Below are 18,869 nucleotides of genomic sequence, written 5' to 3' on the forward strand. Positions count from 1 at the left end.
TCCGAGCCGTACTTATATATTTCCCCGCTGCAGAGCGGGCTAGGGGAGTGCGAGGGGCTGGCTGCGGGAGAGAGGTTGCCTGCGGGGCTGGCGGCGGGGCTGCTTCTGCGGGCTCGGCTCCGGCCGTCTGGGGCGGGGCTTCCTGCCGCCCTGCGGCCCCCCCGCCCCAGTGGGAGTGCGGTGCCGCCCGACGCCGCTGTTCCTGCAAGTGCGAAACTCCTAGTAAAGTTTGCGCCCCGCCCGCCGCCCTCTGCCCGCGAGACCCCCGCCCGGGCCGGAGTGACAGACAGAGCCCCACCCCCCGGGCGGCGGGGCTGGCGAGGGGCGTGCGTGCGGCGGGGGCGGGGCCCCCGGGGGAGGGGGCGGTGGCGCCGGGGCGCATGCGCGGTGCCGGGGGGCCGAATGTTTCCCAAGTGTTTGAAACTGGTATTTGGGTTTTCCACGTTGGACAAGTGCGGCGCGGCGGGCGGCGCGCGCCCCTTCCCGCGCTCGCTCGGCCCCGGCCCCGGCCCCGGCGCCGGGGTGCGCGCCCGCACGCCCGCCCGTGCCCGCCCCGCGCCCGAGGCCGCCGAGCGCCGGCCCGGCCCGCCAGGAGCCGGTCCCCGGGCCCAGGCGGCGCGGCTCGCAGATGTAGCGGCGCGGGGCCGGCTGGAGTCGGGGGGGGGGCGCGCCGGCGGGCGGGAGCCTTGCATTTTGCAGCGCCGGGCTCCGAGGGGGCGGGGGCCGGAGGAAGCGGAAAGCCGCGCGGAGTCGCCGGGGACCGCGGTGAACCATGTTGAGCCCTGCCAACGGGGAGCAGATCCACCTGGTGAACTACGTGGAGGACTACCTGGACTCCATCGAGTCTCTGCCTTTTGATCTGCAGAGAAACGTCTCTCTGATGCGGGAGATCGACGCGAAATACCAAGGTACGGCGGGATGGATGGGCGGGGGCGGCTGCTCCATCCCCGCCGGTGGCGGCGCGCCGCGGGGCCGGGCCGTCCTGCTTCCCCTCTTGGAGAGCCGCGAGCCCGCGGCGGGGCCCTTGCCGGGCAGAAACAAAAGGTCTGGGGCGTCTTTGATTTGCCAAGGTCCTTGTGCGCGAAGCCCGGGCACGGAGGAGGAAGGAGGAACGAGAGAGGTCTTGATGCCAGGCTGCGCGAGCAAAGCGCTCTTTGTAGTGAAGTGACGAGGCGGGGTGCTGCGGGGGAGGGGGCGCAGGGGGCGCAGGCCACGGCGCCTGGGGAGGGCTGTGCCGCGGTCGTCAGGCTGAGGGGCGCGGGGACGGGGCTGCGCGCAGGCTGACGGGAGGGCGCAGAGGGCAAGGGGTCCCCGGAACCACCTCCACCCAGTCCCGAATCTGAGTGTTACGTAAAGTCCGGGGTCCTTACTCCGCGTGGTGCGGCCCCAGTCGCCCCCACCCAGCCCCCGGCCCTCGCACGGCGCCGGACACCGAGTGAGGGGCGCCGCGGCCGGGTGTAGCCTGCGGAGGGCCAGGGCTTTATTCCGTGTGTGCCGTGGGAAGGGAGGGGAGGGAGGATGGGGCGAGGAAGTCGCCCATCCGTGCTGCGCTCGGGGGGCGCAGGCAGGTACCTTCGGTTTGGAGAGGGACCTGGCAGGGGAGGGGATCTGTGCATCGTCCTCTGCAGCCCCCGCCGCCCAGACTGCCCGAGAGACGCAGGGGTCGGGTCCGCGGGGAATTGTCGGCCGCTGGGGAAACTTTGCTGCCCGGTCAGGCACGGCGCTGGGGGCTGTGTCTGTGCCGTGGACAGTCCCTCGGAGTTTACTAATGTTTACAGGGCTGCGCAGCAGGGAAACGGAAGAGCGGGGGGAGGTGGACAGCCAGGAAGAGCCCCACAACGAACCGAGAGCCCGTACGGCAAGGCGCCCCTGCGCGCTCTGCCTAAAGCTCGCCTTCGCGGCGACTTATATAGGCGCCCGATTAGCATATTGCGATCGTTCCGCCTCGGCCTCCTGTGATTGGACTCGGTATCTCCCATGGAATGTCCTTATCAGTCCGTCGCTGAGCCATTGGTTCCTGGGCCGGATGGGGGCGGGCCTTGCACTGTGAGTGGCATGGCTCTGTTTCCGCCGCCTTCTTTTTCCCTTGCGTAGAGGGGCGGGCAGGAGGGAGGAGGTCGAGTCGATTCGAATGTCTTCGGGTCGCCCGGCCTCCGGCCTCACATTGGCCATTGCTACGGCTGGGGCGGGCTGTGTCCTCCCTTCCTGCGTCGTGATTGGTGACCCGCTTGGCCCCCGCCCTCCGGCCCGGCGATCCTTATAGGCAGTGGCTCCAGGGGCGGGGCGCGCCGCCCGCTGGCCGCCTCTCCACTGGTGGGGGTCCGGCTCGGCCCCGCCCCCACCCCGCCCCCCCAAGGACGGGAGCGGGTCATTTCCTCCGCGGAGCAATGGCGGCACCCGGGGGACAGCGGGAGACCGGCGTCCGTGCCGCCGGGCCGGCGAGGGTGCAGTCGGGCCTCCCGCCGGGCCCTTGGGGCCCGCGGGAGCGGCGGCGCCGTGAGTGACCCCGGCCTGGTGGGTGGGTCGGTGCCCCGGGCGCGGAACGCGGGTGGTGTGCGCTGCGCTCGGAGACGGAGATTGAAGACTGCCTGTTTACCGTCTCAGAGCCGGGGTGACAGCCGCTTTGCGCGTGTCCGGCTCCACGGGAGAAGACCAGCCCCACCGACACCCCGGCGGGGCCCCGAGGGAGCCTCGTCACCCGGCATATAGTGGTCATAACTCATTCGGTTGGGATTTACTGTAAACGCCGAGATTTGCAGCGCAGTCTAGTCTAGAAGTTAAGGCTCCATTCTTAACTTCTCAGTTGCAAGTCAAGCTTTGATTAACAGTATTCGCTTATTTTCAATGGGACATTAATTCATGAGGATGGGTTGTAATTCGTTTGCCAGTGATATTTGAGGTTATTTTCAATTTGAAATATTTTCCAGTTATTTTTAAAATGTTATTTTTTTTTTAAATGCTGATGCACCCCCAAGGAAGAGGGCTTCCTAATAGAACTTTGGTGCCATCCCTATGTAGAATTAAAATACACTTCTAATCATCGGACAGATGAGATTAAACTTTGCTGCAGTCTCCATTAATCTTTTAAGATTACTTTCACAGGGTGCTGGTGTGTGGAGCCTTTTTAGAAAAAAGGGTTAGCAGCAGTTGGAGCTGATGGAGCTAAAGAGACCAGGATGCCTCCCTAGTTAGCACCAGGGTTCTTGTTTACAGATATTTGAACTTCAGTGGTTTTGTTGATGAGAGTGCTTTGCTTGGGGCACTGAAGAAAGGTATGCTGTTGTGTAGGTAACAGAATTATTTCTTGGTGATTTTCTGATGGGATGTTTGTTTCTTTCCCACAGTAAGGCTTTATAGGGCTGTGAGCTTGGTTGTGATGTGAAAAAAGCTGTATGCTATTAACTTTCAAGTTAGTGATATGATGGAATTGGTGTCTTTCCAATGAAATGCTAACATTGTCTTCAGAAATTTGGGTTACTGATTAAACCAAGTGATACAGTTTTGTAGTGTAATCACTTAAAAATAAATGGCAGAAACTCATATTTTAACACCTATGAGATAGAACTTGGAAAAGTTGAACAGAGCTGCTTATGTTCAGGATTACTTACTCCAAGAGCCCCTGAGACTCTGGCATTCCTCCTTTCTAGGAGAAGGCAGTCTGAAGAATATAGCCTGGAAAATAACCTGTGCTTAAGTCGTGTGGGCCTAAGTTCATATGTTTATACCCTGGTGTTAGGTGTGTGCCTTATAACTAATTGGAGATAACATCTGGAAGTGGTCATGTCACGTTTTATACACCCTCTACCCACATCCTCCCCAACTTCCTAGCTGGAGAGTTGAATTGCCTTATCTTAAGAGACTGCAAAGGGTTTTCAGGAGTAAAATCTGATACTGTTTAATGATTACTGTTTAGGGAAAATAAGTCTGGGAATTTCTGTGTATTTAAGTAGAGTTTTGGCAAGAATATTTACTTTCCTTGTTTCAGTCAGATTTATCTAACAGTTTTTATTTCCTGAGAAATTGCCTAGTTCCACTCGCCAAATTACATTTTAAAAGCAGGTATACTGTTTTCTAACCTGTCCAAATAGGTTAACATTTAGTAGGAGGGAGTTTTGTTTGTTTTAAAATCTGTTGTCTTTTATAGATACAAATGTTATTGCTCTAAGCAGTAAAGGGAAAAGTGAAATCTGTTACCTTTGTGTCCAAGCAGGGCTGCCCTTGTCTGGCTCCTCCTTACAGACCATTCTTGTTTTCAGTAACAGGGTGATAACAGAGATACTCCAGTGCATGCTGTGATGCAATGATGTGGCAAGTAAACTGAGGCTGTGGGCCGCTGAGTAGTATTTATATAATCTCTCTAATAGTAGCTTCTAGATGTTGGTGCGCTAAAATAAAGAGAATAACAGCCTTTAAAATGTTCCCAAAATGCTTGGATAAAAACAATGGAAATATCGGACATAATCTTTAATTTTACAGAAAATAAAAGCTTGGGCCTCAATACCTCGCCTAAACTTGAACTCTCCCCCATGGCCGCTTGTCCAGGGAGTTTTGGTTACCCGTGCTCTGAGTGCACACAGAGTCCCTTGGGAAGCTTTGGGGTGCACTTTGATAAATGGGAACCGTGTTAACGTTAGTATTTAGTCCCAGAGACTTTTTTTCTTTTTGTAACAGGGGTAAGAAGCCTGTTAGAAAGGCCTAGGTGTTACAGATTTTTCGTACTAGGAAGCCTTGCGTTGATCGTTGTGGTCCCTGACCGCCACGGTCTTATGGGTCGGAGACTGTGTTTGGCGGGGTCTCACGCTTGTTTTCCCCTTGGCAGAGATCCTGAAGGAACTGGACGAGTACTACGAGAGGTTCAAGCGGGAGGCGGACGGCGCCCAGAAGCGGAGAGCCCTGCACTGCATCCAGCGCGCGCTGATCCGCAGCCAGGAGCTGGGCGACGAGAAGATCCAGCTTGTGAGTCAGATGGTGGAGCTGGTGGAGAACCGGGCCCGGCAGGTGGACAGCCACGTGGAGCTGCTGGAGGCCCACCAGGAGGCCGCTGACGCCACGGGCCACAGCAAAGCCGGCCAGGACAAGTCCAAAAGCGAGGCGATCGCCCAGGCGGAGAAGCCCAACAACAAGAGGTCCCGGCGGCAGCGCAACAACGAGAACCGGGAGAACGCCGCCAATAATCACGACCACGATGACGTCACCTCGGGCACGCCCAAGGAGAAGAAGGCCAAGGCCTCCAAGAAGAAGAAGCGCTCCAAGGCCAAAGCGGAGAGGGAGGCGTCGCCCGCGGACCTGCCCATCGACCCGAACGAGCCCACGTACTGTCTGTGCAACCAGGTCTCCTACGGGGAGATGATTGGCTGCGACAACGACGAGTGCCCCATCGAGTGGTTCCACTTCTCCTGCGTGGGGCTGAGCCACAAGCCCAAGGGCAAGTGGTACTGCCCCAAGTGCCGGGGCGAGAGCGAGAAGACCATGGACAAGGCCCTGGAGAAGTCCAAACGGGAGCGGGCCTACAACAGGTAGTGGCGGGCCTGCCGGACCCAGGCGGCCGCAAGCCGCGTATTTATTGCGTCGCCACCGGGCGGGCGGGCGCAGGGACGCACCTGTGGACGGAGGAGGAGCTGCCCTCGCTCGGGCGCCGGGCGTCTCTGCTGTCCCGGTGGTGCACCCACCACCCACGGTGGTGCACGTGCTGTCCCACGTGTAAGAGGAAAGTGGTCTGTGGATCAGCGTTTGAGAAACTGCAAATATAGGTTTGAATGAAACACCCAAGTCAGTCTCTGATTTTTTTGTTGTTGGGGGTTGGGGCGTCTTGGCAGCAACCTCACGCATTAGATGTGGGAAGAAAAGAGTCCATCTCGCCACTGTTCTATTTGAATAAAAATGTGACTACTTCATGAACACATTGTTTTAAAAAAATTAGCCAAGTTGCTAAAAACACGGCCTGTGGCCAGTTTGTTTCTCACTGTAATAGTGTGTATCCATGGAACAATTCAATAGACAAGTTTTAACGCTTGAAAATTGTTTTTTGAAAACACCAAATGGTTAATTTTACCAGACAAACATTTTATATCCTGGCCCATCCCCCAAATGGCCATTTTTAAATGACTGCGTACGTTTGTTCCTGAACCAAACCGGAGAGGTCCAGCTTCAGAGCACGCTTTTGCTATGGCAGATCCCAGGGTAGCTGTCTCTAACTTACAGGAGTGGTACCGATGAGGTTTGCAGGGGGACCTGGCACTTCCTGTGTTGTAATCAGAAGTGCAGCCAGATGCCAGCACATGCAGGAGCCCGCTGCAGACGTGGCGTCAGGAGGCACATGCGACGTGGCCAGTTGTTCACCTGCCAGTATATTTAATCTTGACATAAGTACGTGTTACATTTTTGTCTTAAAAACGTGTACACCAGCAGTATAGACAAAGCCTTAAGAAAATTTTGTATTATTGTTCTCACTTAATCAAGTAGAAGTTACCCTAATTGCCAGGAAAATAATAAGTGTTAAAATAGGAGTGTATGTTTAGACCAGGAGTTGGGAAATGACTGCCCACAGACCAAATGCCGCCCACCACCTGCTCTTGTATGGTGTGTGAGCCAAGGATGATCTTCAGATTGTTAAATGGGTTAAAAAAGTCAACATAAGGAAACTATTTCATGACATATGAAAATTATATGACATTCACGTGTTAGTGTCCAGAAATAAAGTTTATGGGCACAGCCAGGCTCATTTGCTAACACGTGTGTGGCCGCGTTTGTCCAGCGTCAGAGTCGAGCGGTTCAGGACCCACACAGCTGAATTCATTTCTGGCCCCGTCGAAGCTGACGTTGGATATAGACTGACAGCCAGCGCGATCATCAGCGTCCTTCACTGCCCACATACTGCGTGGTCAGTGGGACTTTGAGCTCTGAGTGATAACGTGGTTGCCTTTAACCCCGCGTGGCCGAGGGTCGTTTCTCTCCAGGGTCTGCTGGCTCTGAAGGCGCCACAGGGGAGATTGGGCCCCTGGGGCATCTGGGGACGCCTGTAGCAGATGTTCACTACACATGAAACCATGAGTCTGTTTTCTGACTGTTACCTTCATCTGGTAAACAGTTAATGAGAACTTTTTTTGTGCCCGACGTAATTCCCTAATTTTGACAGTGAATTGCTAGTACGGAGCACTGTTTGGTAAAGACACGGGCGTTGTAACTGATCATACATTAGAACGTGAACTTTTTGCATGTCAATGTCTACAAATAGGTATTTGCTTTCCAGCAAAACTCTTAAACATTTAAGAATCTTAAGTGTTTAAGTTTGATAAGCTTTACCTAGACAAATGGGCTTCCCCAGTGGCTCAGTGGTAAAGATTCTCCTGTCAATGCAAGAGACACAGGAGACGTGGGTTCGATCCCTGGGTCAGGAAGATCTCGAGGAGGAAATGGCAACCCACTCCAGTATTCTTGCCTAAGAAATCTCATGGACAGAGGAGCCTGGCAGGCTACAGTCCATGGGGCTGCAAAAAGTCGGACACGACCTAGCGAATGAGCACGCACGCGTGCATGTAGACAAATATAAAATAGGAAGGTTGCTAGATACAAATAAGTGAAATAATAACAATCCAATGGCAAGAAAAGCGGTTTAAACAAATCTGTGCTTATATAAATTATTATTTAAAACAATTCTATCTGTTGGTTTTCTACTTTTAGTTATAGCTGATAATGGAAGTTGCTATAAAAGTGCATATTGAATAGCATATCTGCTAATACGGGATTTCTTCCCATTTTTTCAGGTTCAGTGTAGACGGCTCTCCTGGAGAGACACACCCAGGGCCACACCTGGGAGTGTTTGAGCCCCATCTTTCCCCCTTAGGGCTTGTCGTTTTCCAGTCACTAAGATTGTGCCTGACTCTGTAACCCCATGGACTGCAGCACACCAGGCTTCCCCATCCTTCACTGTCTTCTGGAGTTGTCTTAAACTCATGTCTGTTGAATCAGTGATGCCATCCAACCACCTCATCCCCTGTCACCCTCTTCTGCCTTCAATCTTGCCCAGCATTAGGGTCTTTTCCAGTGAGCTGGCTTTTTGCATCAGGTGGCCAAAGTATTGGAACTTCAACTTCAGCGTCAGTCCTTCCAGTGAGTATTCAGGCTTGATTTCCTTTAGGGCTTAGGTCTTGAATAAATTGCCTAAATCTAGATCCATGGTTCTTCCCTGTTAAAATACAGCTCACCCTCGAACAACACTGGTTTGACCCGCGTGAGCCCACTTACACGTGGGTTCTTTTCGGAGGGAAATACTCCAGCAGCGCATGACGGACGTGCAGTTGTTAAGTCTATGGACTCAGCCCTGGATACGGGGGTGGGGACCTGACTCAGGTATACTCGGGTTTCCCACTGACGGGACTCAGCACCCCTAGCTCTGGGTATTCAGGGCTCAGCCATATGTTTCTCATGGGGTGGTTCTGAGAACGAGCTGCGGTGAGTAGGACGCTGGCCTCAGGGTAATCTGACGCTGGGGCTTCTGCTCGTGCCTTAATGAAGTTTCCCGTAAGGACCAACGGCTAGCCGTGTTTTCTTCTTAGAAAGTGGAATGTCACAGAGGCAGAGGCAGCGGACTTCGCTTTTAAATCAGTTTGGTTAATTCCAGTGGACACTGGGTAAAAAGTCACAGGTAAGTACTTCTTTCCGGTCCAGCTCTCACATCCATACATGACTACTGGACAAACCATAGCTTTGACTATACAGACCTTTGTCAGCAAACAAATGTCTCTGATTTCTAATGCGCTGTCTAGATCTGAACTTCAGGAGACGGTGAAGGACAGGGAAACCTGGCGTACTGCAGTTCATGGGGTGGCAAAGAGTCGGACACGACTTAGCAATAGAACAACAAGTGCTTAGAACATCAAGATTTAGGCTTTAGGTCATGATAAAGGTCCAGGGAACCCTAGGGGAGCACTGGAAACGGGCCTGAATTCTTCCTATAGAGGTTAGTGAAGCTACCTGGTGGAGAACAGTTGCTTTTATTTACTTGCTTTTTTTTTTTAATCTGAAAATTTTTGCTGAGGTACAATTGATATAACATGTTAATGATGTCTCGGGTGTACCTCACAGTGATTTGATATTTGTGTATATTGCAAAACGATCACTGCTGCGTCTAGCTGACGTCTGTCACCATGCAGTTACAAAATCTTTTTAATCTTGTAATCAGGACTTGGAAGATTTATTTTCTTAACTTTCAGATGTGCAGTACGGCACAGTTAGCTGCAGGCGCCGGGCCTTACCGTGTATCCTGTGACTTATCTCTACCTGCAAGTTTGTACTTTTAGACCCTCCTCACCCATTTCATGTGCCACCCCGCCACCTCTGCTAACCCCCAGTTGCTTTTGTTTAATAGCCAAGTCATTACGATGCAGACGTTTCCATTAGAACCTACTTGATTATCTTTGTGTTAAACTTAACCCGCTGCACAGCACGTGGATGGCGCTAATGGTAAAGAGCCCGCTGGCCAGTGCAGGAGATGGAAGAGACACAGGTTCAATCCCTGTGTTGGGAAGGTTCCCTGGAGGAGAGCATGGCAGCCCACCCCGGTGTTCTTGCCTGGAGAATCCCGTGGACCGAGGAGCCTGGGTGGGCCAAAGTCCATGGAGTCGCAAAGGGTCGGACAGGACTGAAGCGACTTAGCGCACATGCATCACAGCACGTGGAACTCTGCTCAGTGTCTGTGGAAACCTGGATGGGAGGGGATCTGGGGGGAGAATGGATATGTGCATGTATGTGGCTGGATCCCTTCGCTGTTCTGAAACTATCACAACGCCGTTACTCGGCTAATGCAAAGGACGCCCAGCACAAAACAGGACAAGGCAACTTGGCCCATTCAGTTAGTCACCGCACACTGGGCAGCCACCCCACGGTGTTTCTGGGCGAGGGCTCGGAGGAGGGTGCGCCCGGGGTCCTGCGAAGGAACGCCGCAGCGACAGGCCCCTCGGGCCGCCCTCCAGCGACCTGGGCGTGAAGGTGGCTCGGTGGCCGCAGCCATCCACGGGTGCGCTTGCTGAAGTAACAAAGCGTTTACCAAAGCAAAACCCACTGTTTTCACTATTTTTTATTTATTTTTTTACTATATGCTTATTTTAGAAAGAATAGGCATTTGCGTGAAATTTCCTTTCGCATCTCGTGTCCATATCGTGTTCCAGGCCACGTGTATTAAGGTACTGAACCTTTCAGGAAGCAAGTTGCGAACATTCTGTCTTTGCACGTTTGAAGACAACGTGCCCCTGCCAGAGGCCTGGCTTTTCTCCGTGGTCCTGTCGGAGGTGATTTATGACTCAGCGGTTGCTGGCACACATGCAACGAGGCTTATGGAAATGCCCTGTCGCCCTCCCTTGCAACCTTCGACCCATTCTGCTTTCTGTCTTGGTCCCAGGTGGTCTCAGGCAGTTTGGGGGCCAGACTTCTGGGTTCGTTTAATCCAGAGAAATTGCTAGTCAGTTGAGGCTTTTCTCTCATCTCCCTCCTTGGCTCAGGAAAGAGGTGTGTCGAGACTCAAAATAGCCTCTGGGTTTGGTGGATTTTTTCTTTGGCCATACCATGTGGCATGCGGGATCTTAATTCCCCCACCAGGGTTTGACCTGAGCCCCCGGAGTGGAAGCAGTGAGTATTAACCACGGGACCGCCAGGGAATCCCACTTCCGGGAGTTTTTAATGAGGGTCTTTGTTTCAGAATATTTATATGTTGTTTTCTTCACAAACTAAACACGAGTTTGCTGTGTCCCCTCCTCCCTCCAAAAAGGATGACAACGAATGCGTCATTTTCCTGGAAGGAAGAAAAGGCTTAGATCTCTCTTCTGTCCCTGCCTCAAATTCATTGTATCATCTGACTTCATTCAAAAAACAGGGTTGATAACTTTCTCACTTTAAAAACCCTACTTGAAGTCACTGCAAATGGAGTAACAGGTTAAATCTTGATTTGCACAATTTAATACTTGGTTCAACTTGAGTCTTCTGTTAAACAAGACAGTGTTTGTTTAGGCAGGTCCACTCGAGATAGAGTGAGTCAGTGTTGCTGACAAATGAACGGCCTCCGTGGACTGCCTGCCACGCGCCGATGGAGGTGGGTGTTAAGTGTTTGTCTGCTTAGACCTTCACAAGGACCCTGCCTGGAAGGTGTCCCTGCTGCAGGTGAGGGTGCCAGCCCCGGGTGAGGCCTGATTCTCGGAGGCCCCCGTCCCCCCTCGGGCTGCAGAGCCTGAGTCCTCTTCCCTCCATCCCCATCCTGGCGGGACCCGCGGTCAGGACCTGACGCTGCTGCTGCCGCCGCCTCGATCTCACTTCTGTCCTTCAAAACCAAGAGGACAGAAGCAGGCAGAAGGAACGTGTCCAGGACCCCAACTGGAACAGGAGCCCAGGGCGCGGGCAGTCAGCCTGGGGTCCTCACTGCCGGGCCTGGGCCTGAAGGAAGGCCCTGCGCTACCACACGCAGCCCCTGCACTGCCTGGCCTCCAGGTGGACAGCTGGCTGGTCACAGCCAGTGCCTGTCCCACCCCATAGTGGGAGCAGAGCTGGACCAGAAAGAAGGCTGAGTGCCGAGGAACTGAAGGTGCTAGAGAAGACTCTTGAGGGTCCCTTAGACTGCAAGGAGCTCAAACCAGTCAGTCCGAAAGGAATTAACCCCGAATATTCATTGGAAGGGCGGATGCTGAAGCTCCAGTGCTCTGGCCACCTGAAGGGAACAGCCAACTCACTGGAAAAGACCCTGATGCTGGGAAAGATGGAGGGCAGAAGGAGAAGGGGCGGCAGAGGACGGGATGGTTGGATGGCAGCACTGACTCGATGGACGTGAGTCTGAGCAAGCTCCAGGAGATGGTAAAGGACAGGGAAGCCTGGAGTGCGGCAGTCTACGGGGTTGCAAAGAGTCAGACACGACTGAGCGACCGAACAACAAAAAATCAATTCACCAGAGACGGGGCGAGGTCGTGGACTGAGCTGAGATGTGAGGGGGACGGTTTGGGCCTGCGCTAGCTCACCTCATGCAGTCTGACCTTGGGGCCGTCACTTCTCCGCCCAGCGTCCTCAGGGACAGCCCGAGGAGGGTGACAGTGTGTCTCCTCCCCTGGCGGGAGGACCGGCCAGCCGGGGGTGTGCAAGCACCTCATAAACGCTCGACTCCATGCAGATCACGATCGGAGGCTTGTTTTTGGTCAGTTGGTTATTCCACTCGACCGATGTATTCTGAAAACAAATTGAGATCCTTACAGCTGGAGTGAAAGTGAAGTCGCTCAGTCGTGTCCGACTCTTTGTGACCCCATAGACCGTAGCCTACCAGGCTCCTCTGTCCGTGGGATTTTCCAAGCAATAGCACTGGAGTGGATTGCCAGTTCCTTCTCCAGGGGATCTTCCCGACCCAGGGATCAAACCCGGGTCTCCCGCATTGTAGACAGACGCTTTAACGTCTGAGCCGCCAGGGAAGCAGTCAAGTGCAGCCTCAGGACAGACTGGCCACGTCCTCTCTCCTCCTGCATGAGGAGCAGGCCTGCTGCTGCTTCTCTGGAAATCACTGTTCCTCTTTGCAGAACAGAAGAAAGTAGAGAAATAGGGGTTTGTTTCCACCACCTCTCAAGCCCAGTAACCTTCTTGCTGACTCACCTCTTGGTTGAATTTGAGCGTACAGAGATTAGTTCAGCCCCTTCCGTGTGTAGGAGAGGAAATGGAGGCTCAGGTGACAACTTGACTCAGCAAGTCAGCGGCAGAGCTTAGACCAGACTGCGTGCTGTGACTGCAGGCAGCTGGTCCCTGGGCGGCCCGGACTCACCCGCAGGGCCGTCAGGGTGTCTCTCTTCACGGGAAGCCATCAGCCTTCAATAAACACATGTTGAGTAAATAACGAATCTAAGACCTGACATCAAAAATCAAGACATTTTTCTTCTCTAACTTCTAAATAATAGTCATACCTGAAGTGGAATTTCAGTTGGTTTGTGTGAAGGAAATACTTTTAGGACAAATGTATAAGCCATTAGAAATGCAGAATACTTCTAAATGGTGGATATCTGAGAAATTGAATTTGGTTAGATTTTGATTACCCAAAGGCATTCAATATTTTCTGTTATAAAATTTCATAAGAACAAACATCAATAATTGTTCATAGGGTTTATTAGCAATTTCTCCATTTACAAAGATGCTTAGAAACGATTTACTGTCTTCCAAATTTTATTTTGCATGACAAATTGCTTGAGAAATACTTTGATTTCCTCCATGACTGTATTTGAGCATCTCCTGGTTGCAAGTGACAGAAACTGACTGTGCCTTACACAGAGGTGGGAGAGAAGGGAGGGCTCGGGAAATCCTGGGACTGGAAGTCGAGGGCAGGCAGCACGGCTTTCTCTCTGCAGCTCAGACACGACGGGACAGTTGGGCCCTCACGGCATCAGCGATGGCCAACAGGGCAGATGGTGTGCTAGACTCGGAGCTACTGCGAGTCTGGCTTGGATGATCAGGTACTATGTTTAGAGTAAACCTTTCCGTTTTTAAAGTTCTTCTTGCCCTGATAGATGCCATGTTTAAAATGGGTAATTATGCTGCCTCCATGGCAACCACAGCAGATCTGGCTTCGTTCTTTCCCTGATAGTTGGGACGTGCTCAGCAAATGGAAATGTTCATTTGTATCTTAAAATAAGTGAGAATTAGTTGGTGGTGAGGGTTACCATTATTCTGCGGTCAGTATACATGGTTTTCAAAATATTTTTGGCTCCTTGCCTCATAGATCGGCTCCATAAATATGAAAAATCCCAAGTTGAGTAACAGGGAAATACTCTCAGGGCATGACGATCTGCCTGAAATAACAGTTGAAGGCATGGCAGGGTGAACTTTGGCTCATCGTTCAAGGCAAAGGCTAGCAGTGAGCATTTCACTTTGCAAACTTTGAAACTTTATTTCTAGAATGAAGAATATTAACAAAAGTAAAAGCTAGCTGAGTCGGAGTAAAAGCTAGCTGAGTCGCGCACGGCAGAGGTGAGAGTGGGACGTGTGAGGACAGTCATGGGATAGTTTTAGGGGTGATTCCATATCATGCCTTGAGCTTCCCCAGTGGTTCAGAGGGCAGAGAATCCTCCTGCAACGCAAGAGCCACAGGAGACAGAGTAGATGCGGTTTCGATCCCTGGGTGGGGAAGATCCCCTGGAGAAGGAAATGGCAACCCTCTCCAGTGTTCTTGCCTGGAGAATCCCATGGACAGGAGCCTGGTGGGCTAGAGTCCATGGGGTCACAAAGAATCAGACAACGACTAAGCGACTGAACAACAAAATTCCAGAGAGATTAGCTGTTTCATAGTAAAAAGTCAGTCAATCAATAAAATGACAAGGAAACAAGGTACCAGAACTGAGAATAACAGACAAAATCCTCAAAAACTTCAGAAATTAGAAATGTCACACAACGATTGTAACTGTTTTAAAATGATTTGAAAATAACAGGATCTCAATAATATGATCAAATATTGACATATGAAATCCATAGTAATTATTCAATACGAAATCCTGCCGTTAGCAATAACATGGATGACCTGAGAGAAATTGTTTTTGTTACTGTTGATGTTTAATTGCTAGGTTGTGTCTGACTCTCTGTGACTCCACAGACTGCAGAAACGCCAGGTTTCCCTGTCCTCCACTATCTCCCAGAGTTTGCTCAGACTCACGTCCATTGAGTCAGTGATGCCATCCAACCGTCTCATCCTCTGTCGTCCCCTTCTCCTCCTGCCTTCAATCTTTCCCAGCATCAGGGTCTTTTTCAATGAGTCAGCACTTCCCATCTGGTGGCCAGAGTATTGGAGCTTCAGCTTCAGCATCCGTCCTGCCAATGAATATTCAGGACTGATCTCCTTTAGGATGGACTGGTTGGATCTCCTTGCAGTCCAAGGGACTCTCAAGAGTCTTCTCCAACACCACAGTTCAGAAGCATCAATTTCTTGGCACGCAACCTTCTTTACGGTCCACCGTACATGACTCGTGGCGACTCCATAACTTTGACCATATGGACCTTTGTTGGCAAAGTGATCTCTGCTTTCTGATACGCTGTCTAGGTTTGTCGTAGCTTTTCTTCCAAGGAGCAAGCGTCTTATGATTTCATGGCTGCAGTCACCGTCTTCTGTAATTTTGGAGCCCAAGGAAATAGTCTGCCACTGTGTGCACTGTTTCCCCATCTACTTGCCATAAAGTGATGGGACAGGATGCCATGATTTTCATTTTATGCATGTTGAGTCTTAAGCCAGTTTTTTTCACTTTCCTTCATCAAGAGTCTCTTTAATTCCTCTTTGCTTTCAGCCTTCAGGGTTGTATCTGCACATCTGATGTTTGGGATATATTAAAACTTTCTCCCCCTGCACAGTTCCTCCAGCTTTTTAGTGTTTGACCATACTGATCAGAAGCTCTTCATGGCTCCCAGAGATATTTGATTTTTATCATCCACATTTATATTTCTAGGGCTGACCTTCTGCTTTTCCTGCACTTAAGGGGCTTCCCTGGTGGCTCAGACGCCGAAGAACCTGCCTGCAATGTGGGAGAACTGGGTTCGATCCCTGGATTGGGAAGAACCTCTCGAGAAGGGTACAGCTACCCACTCTAGTGTTCTGGCCTGGAGAATTCTATGGACAGAGGAGCCTGCCTGGCGGGCTACAGTCCATGGGGTCACAAAGAGTCGGACACATCTGAGCAACTTTAAGAAGAGAATGTTGGCTTGACATCCTCAATTGTTAAAAGATTCCAAGTCACCCCGCCGGCCACGAGGGGAGCACCCACTCTTGGTGGTGGGACAGTCCTCTACCCCAGCATGCCCCAGCATTCCTTTTCCTTCTTTTAATGAACGCCTTTGTTTTTATCTATTGACTGGTTTTTGGCTGCCCTGGGCTGCCGTTGCTGTGCATGGGGCTTTCTCTAATTGTGTTCGGGCTTCTCTCGATGTGCAGCACAGCTCTAGAGCGCAGGCTCGGTCCCTGCGGCTCACCGGCTTTGTTGCCCAAGGTCACTGGGAATCTTCCCAGACCAGGGATCAAACCTGTGTCCCCTGCACTGGCAGGCGGATTCTTAACCACTGAGCCACCAGGGAAGTCCCCACTCCAGAGTTCTGACACATTGGTAAGGCCAGAAATGCCACTGACTGGCCCCTTTCCTGTGTCAGATATTAGAAAATATTAATAAAATTGTCATCAGAGTCAGATGGCAAATAACCTCATAGGGATAAAAGAGGAAATAAACGAGTAAACCTGTCTGCGTATTTTGCTTCCACAAGACACATGCCCCAGTAATTTCAATAACCGTGTCACTTTAGATTTTTGCTCTAATGTTATCGAACTTCAGTTGTCGTATTTTCCAAAAGTTAGGTTGCACTGCAGACTCAGTGCCAGGAGTTATCACTTCGTCTTAGATTTGCGTGATATCAGTATGTCTTGTCAGAGCTTAATACAAATGATAATAGTATGCCTACTTTCCAGTGACCTTTCAGATCAGTTATGAGTTAGGGCACGGTATGGCGTGCTTAGTCACTCAGTCATGTACGACTCTTTGGGACCCCAGGGACTGTAGCCCACCAGGCTCCTCTGTCCACAGGATTTCGCAGGCAAGAATACTGGAGTGGGTTGCCATGTCCTTCTCCAGGGGTCTTCCTGACCCAGGGATCCAGCCTGTCTCTCCCGTGCTGCCAGGCGGGTTCTTCACCATCGGGCCACCAGAAGCCTGTACTTCACACCATGTTGCTGGTTGTTGAGTTGCTCAGTCATGTCGGGCTCTTTGCGACCCCATGGACTGTAGCCTGCCAGGCTCCTCTGTCCATGGGATTCTCTAGGCGAGAATTCTGGAGAGAGTTGCCATTTCCTCCTCCAGGGGATCTTCTGACCCGGGGACTGATCTCTGTCTCCTGTGTCTCCTGCACTGGCAGATGGTTCTTTACCCCTGAACCACCCAGGAAGCCTCAGATGCAGGTGAAGTCCTCCACCGAGACTTGCTTTTCCGTCTGCCAGCTCTCTCACAACCTGAAAACCAAGTAAAACTAAAATCCCACCTTGTGGACTTTTCCAGCCACACAACAGTGGAAATTCACAGCACACACACACGCACGTGAAGTCTGGTAAAGCTGGTGTGTTTTCAAAGGCGCCCCCTTCACCCAGGACCAAGGTGGAGAAAGACGGCTCGCCGGGGACGTTCATTCCTCCACAGCAAGTCCCTTCCTCTTTCCTGCTCGAGAGTGGACTCCGCCCGTTTTCCCACTGGGGCGGGCGCTGGGCCAGAGGGAGGCCTGAGGAAGGTCAGGGAGGTCCCCCAACCCCGCTCTGCACGCAGGCCCATGCAGCCTTCCAGGAAGAAGCCACGACCCCAGGCTTCGGCCTGAGGGGAGAACACTTTTGGCAAAAACAGGGATTTCTGCTTTCCTTTAGCTTTGGCCTCTGTGGATTGGTTTTTTTCTTTTTTTCCAATCTCATGCTATCTCCAGAGTGCATTTAAAAAATATTTTATAAACATATTAATCACTTCAATCTGAGGGTGTTCAGGATATCTAGCCTGCCATATTGCTGGGGATAGAAGTCTCTTATCAAACCGATTCTAGCCAGTAAAAGCGGAGTTCCCGGAGACCAGGAACCATGACTGGTTCACTGTTATATCCTGGGACCTGGACGCAGTGCTGTCTGAATAGCGAGTGTTATCTGAATGCGTGCCAAAGCCAGCGGTTTCAAGTTCAAGTGGTTGGTTTGAAATTCTAAGTACCATCAAGGCAGTTGTTTTTCCAGAAAACTCTTTTTTTTTTTGGCTGCACTGCACATCTTGCAGGATCTGAGTTCCCCGACCAGGGATCGAACCCTTGCCCCCTGCGTGGAAGCATGGAGTCCTAACCACTGCACCACCAGGGAAGTCCCTGAAATTTTACACTTTAAATAAATGCAAACTGGGAGTGCCATGGTCTCTATTTAGAAACGTGAGTGATAAAATTTAATACAAACCAAGAGAAAATACAACCCAAATATCCAGAACACACTCTCCAGCCCTCGTGAGCTCGCTTTTCCTGCTGTTATCTATCCGTTCTCGTGGTTCAGTCATAGTTTTTGCTTCTGAATTGAAATGCAGGCTGCATGTACTTTTCACTCATTCCTTTAATATGTTGGTAGACCACAAAACCCCCAGGAGCTGCCCCAAATTATAGGATACTTATAATTTATTTTATGTTATCCTTTAAAAATTTCTGTTTTTAGGGAATTCCCTGGAGGTCCACTGGTTAGGATACTGTGCTTTCATAGCCAAGGGCCTGGGTTCAATCCCTGGTCAGGGAGCCAAGATTCAGCAAGCTGTGTGGTATGGGCCACAAATGAAAATTTCTTTTTTTTTTTTTTTTTTGTCTTTAGTTTCTTTAGGTAGATATATTCCTAAGTATTTTATTCTTTCCGTTGCAATGGTGAATGGAATTGTTTCCTTAATTTCTCTTTCTGTTTTCTCATTATTAGTGTGTAGGAATGCAAGGGATTTCTGTGTGTTGATTTTATATCCTGCAACTTTACTATAGTCATTGATTATTTCTAGTAATTTTCTGGTGGAGTCTTTAGGGTTTTCTATGTAGAGGACCATGTCATCTGCAAATAGTGAGAGTTTTACTTCTTCTTTTCCAATTTGGATTCCTTTTATTTCTTTTTCTGCTCTGATTGCTGTGGCCAAAACTTCCAAAACTATGTTGAATAGTAATGGTGAAAGTGGGCACCCTTGTCTTGTTCCTGACTTTAGAGGAAATGCTTTCAATTTTTCACCATTGAGGATAATGTTTGCTGTGGGTTTGTCATATATAGCTTTTATTATGTTGAGGTATGTTCCTTCTATTCCTGCTTTCTGGAGAGTTTTTATCATAAATGGGTGTTGAATTTTGTCAAAGGCTTT

The 18,869-nt window shown here is 51.0% G+C and overlaps 1 protein-coding gene across 2 annotated transcripts; it reads left to right on the plus strand.

Annotated features, from left to right (window-relative positions):
- The first annotated feature begins 415 nt into the window (after positions 1–415).
- ING1 (inhibitor of growth family member 1) lies at positions 416–5,769 on the plus strand. Of its 2 annotated transcripts, none has more exons than XM_070800489.1 (2): positions 416–908; positions 4,820–5,769. In XM_070800489.1, the coding sequence occupies exons 1-2, from the start codon at positions 773–775 to the stop codon at positions 5,518–5,520; spliced, it is 837 nt and encodes a 278-aa protein (XP_070656590.1). In that variant the 5' UTR covers positions 416–772; the 3' UTR covers positions 5,521–5,769. The 2 variants fall into 2 exon arrangements, with proteins under 2 accessions (XP_070656590.1, XP_070656591.1); XM_070800490.1 differs by lacking the exon at positions 416–908 and adding an exon at positions 2,348–2,496.
- Positions 5,770–18,869: the final 13,100 nt, after the last annotated feature.

This window comes from Bos indicus, chromosome 12 (genome assembly GCF_029378745.1).
Source record: "Bos indicus isolate NIAB-ARS_2022 breed Sahiwal x Tharparkar chromosome 12, NIAB-ARS_B.indTharparkar_mat_pri_1.0, whole genome shotgun sequence".
Classification (NCBI taxonomy): domain Eukaryota; kingdom Metazoa; phylum Chordata; class Mammalia; order Artiodactyla; family Bovidae; genus Bos; species Bos indicus.

What these genes read in the sequence shown, in the direction of transcription:
- ING1 (XM_070800489.1), top strand. Translation starts at nt 773, where the DNA reads ATGTTGAGCCCTGCCAACGGGGAGCAGATCCACCTGGTGAACTACGTG. An exon ending in GATCGACGCGAAATACCAAG is followed by an intron (nt 909 to 4,819) that starts GTACGGCGGGAT and finishes TCCCCTTGGCAG; the next exon opens with AGATCCTGAAGGAACTGGAC.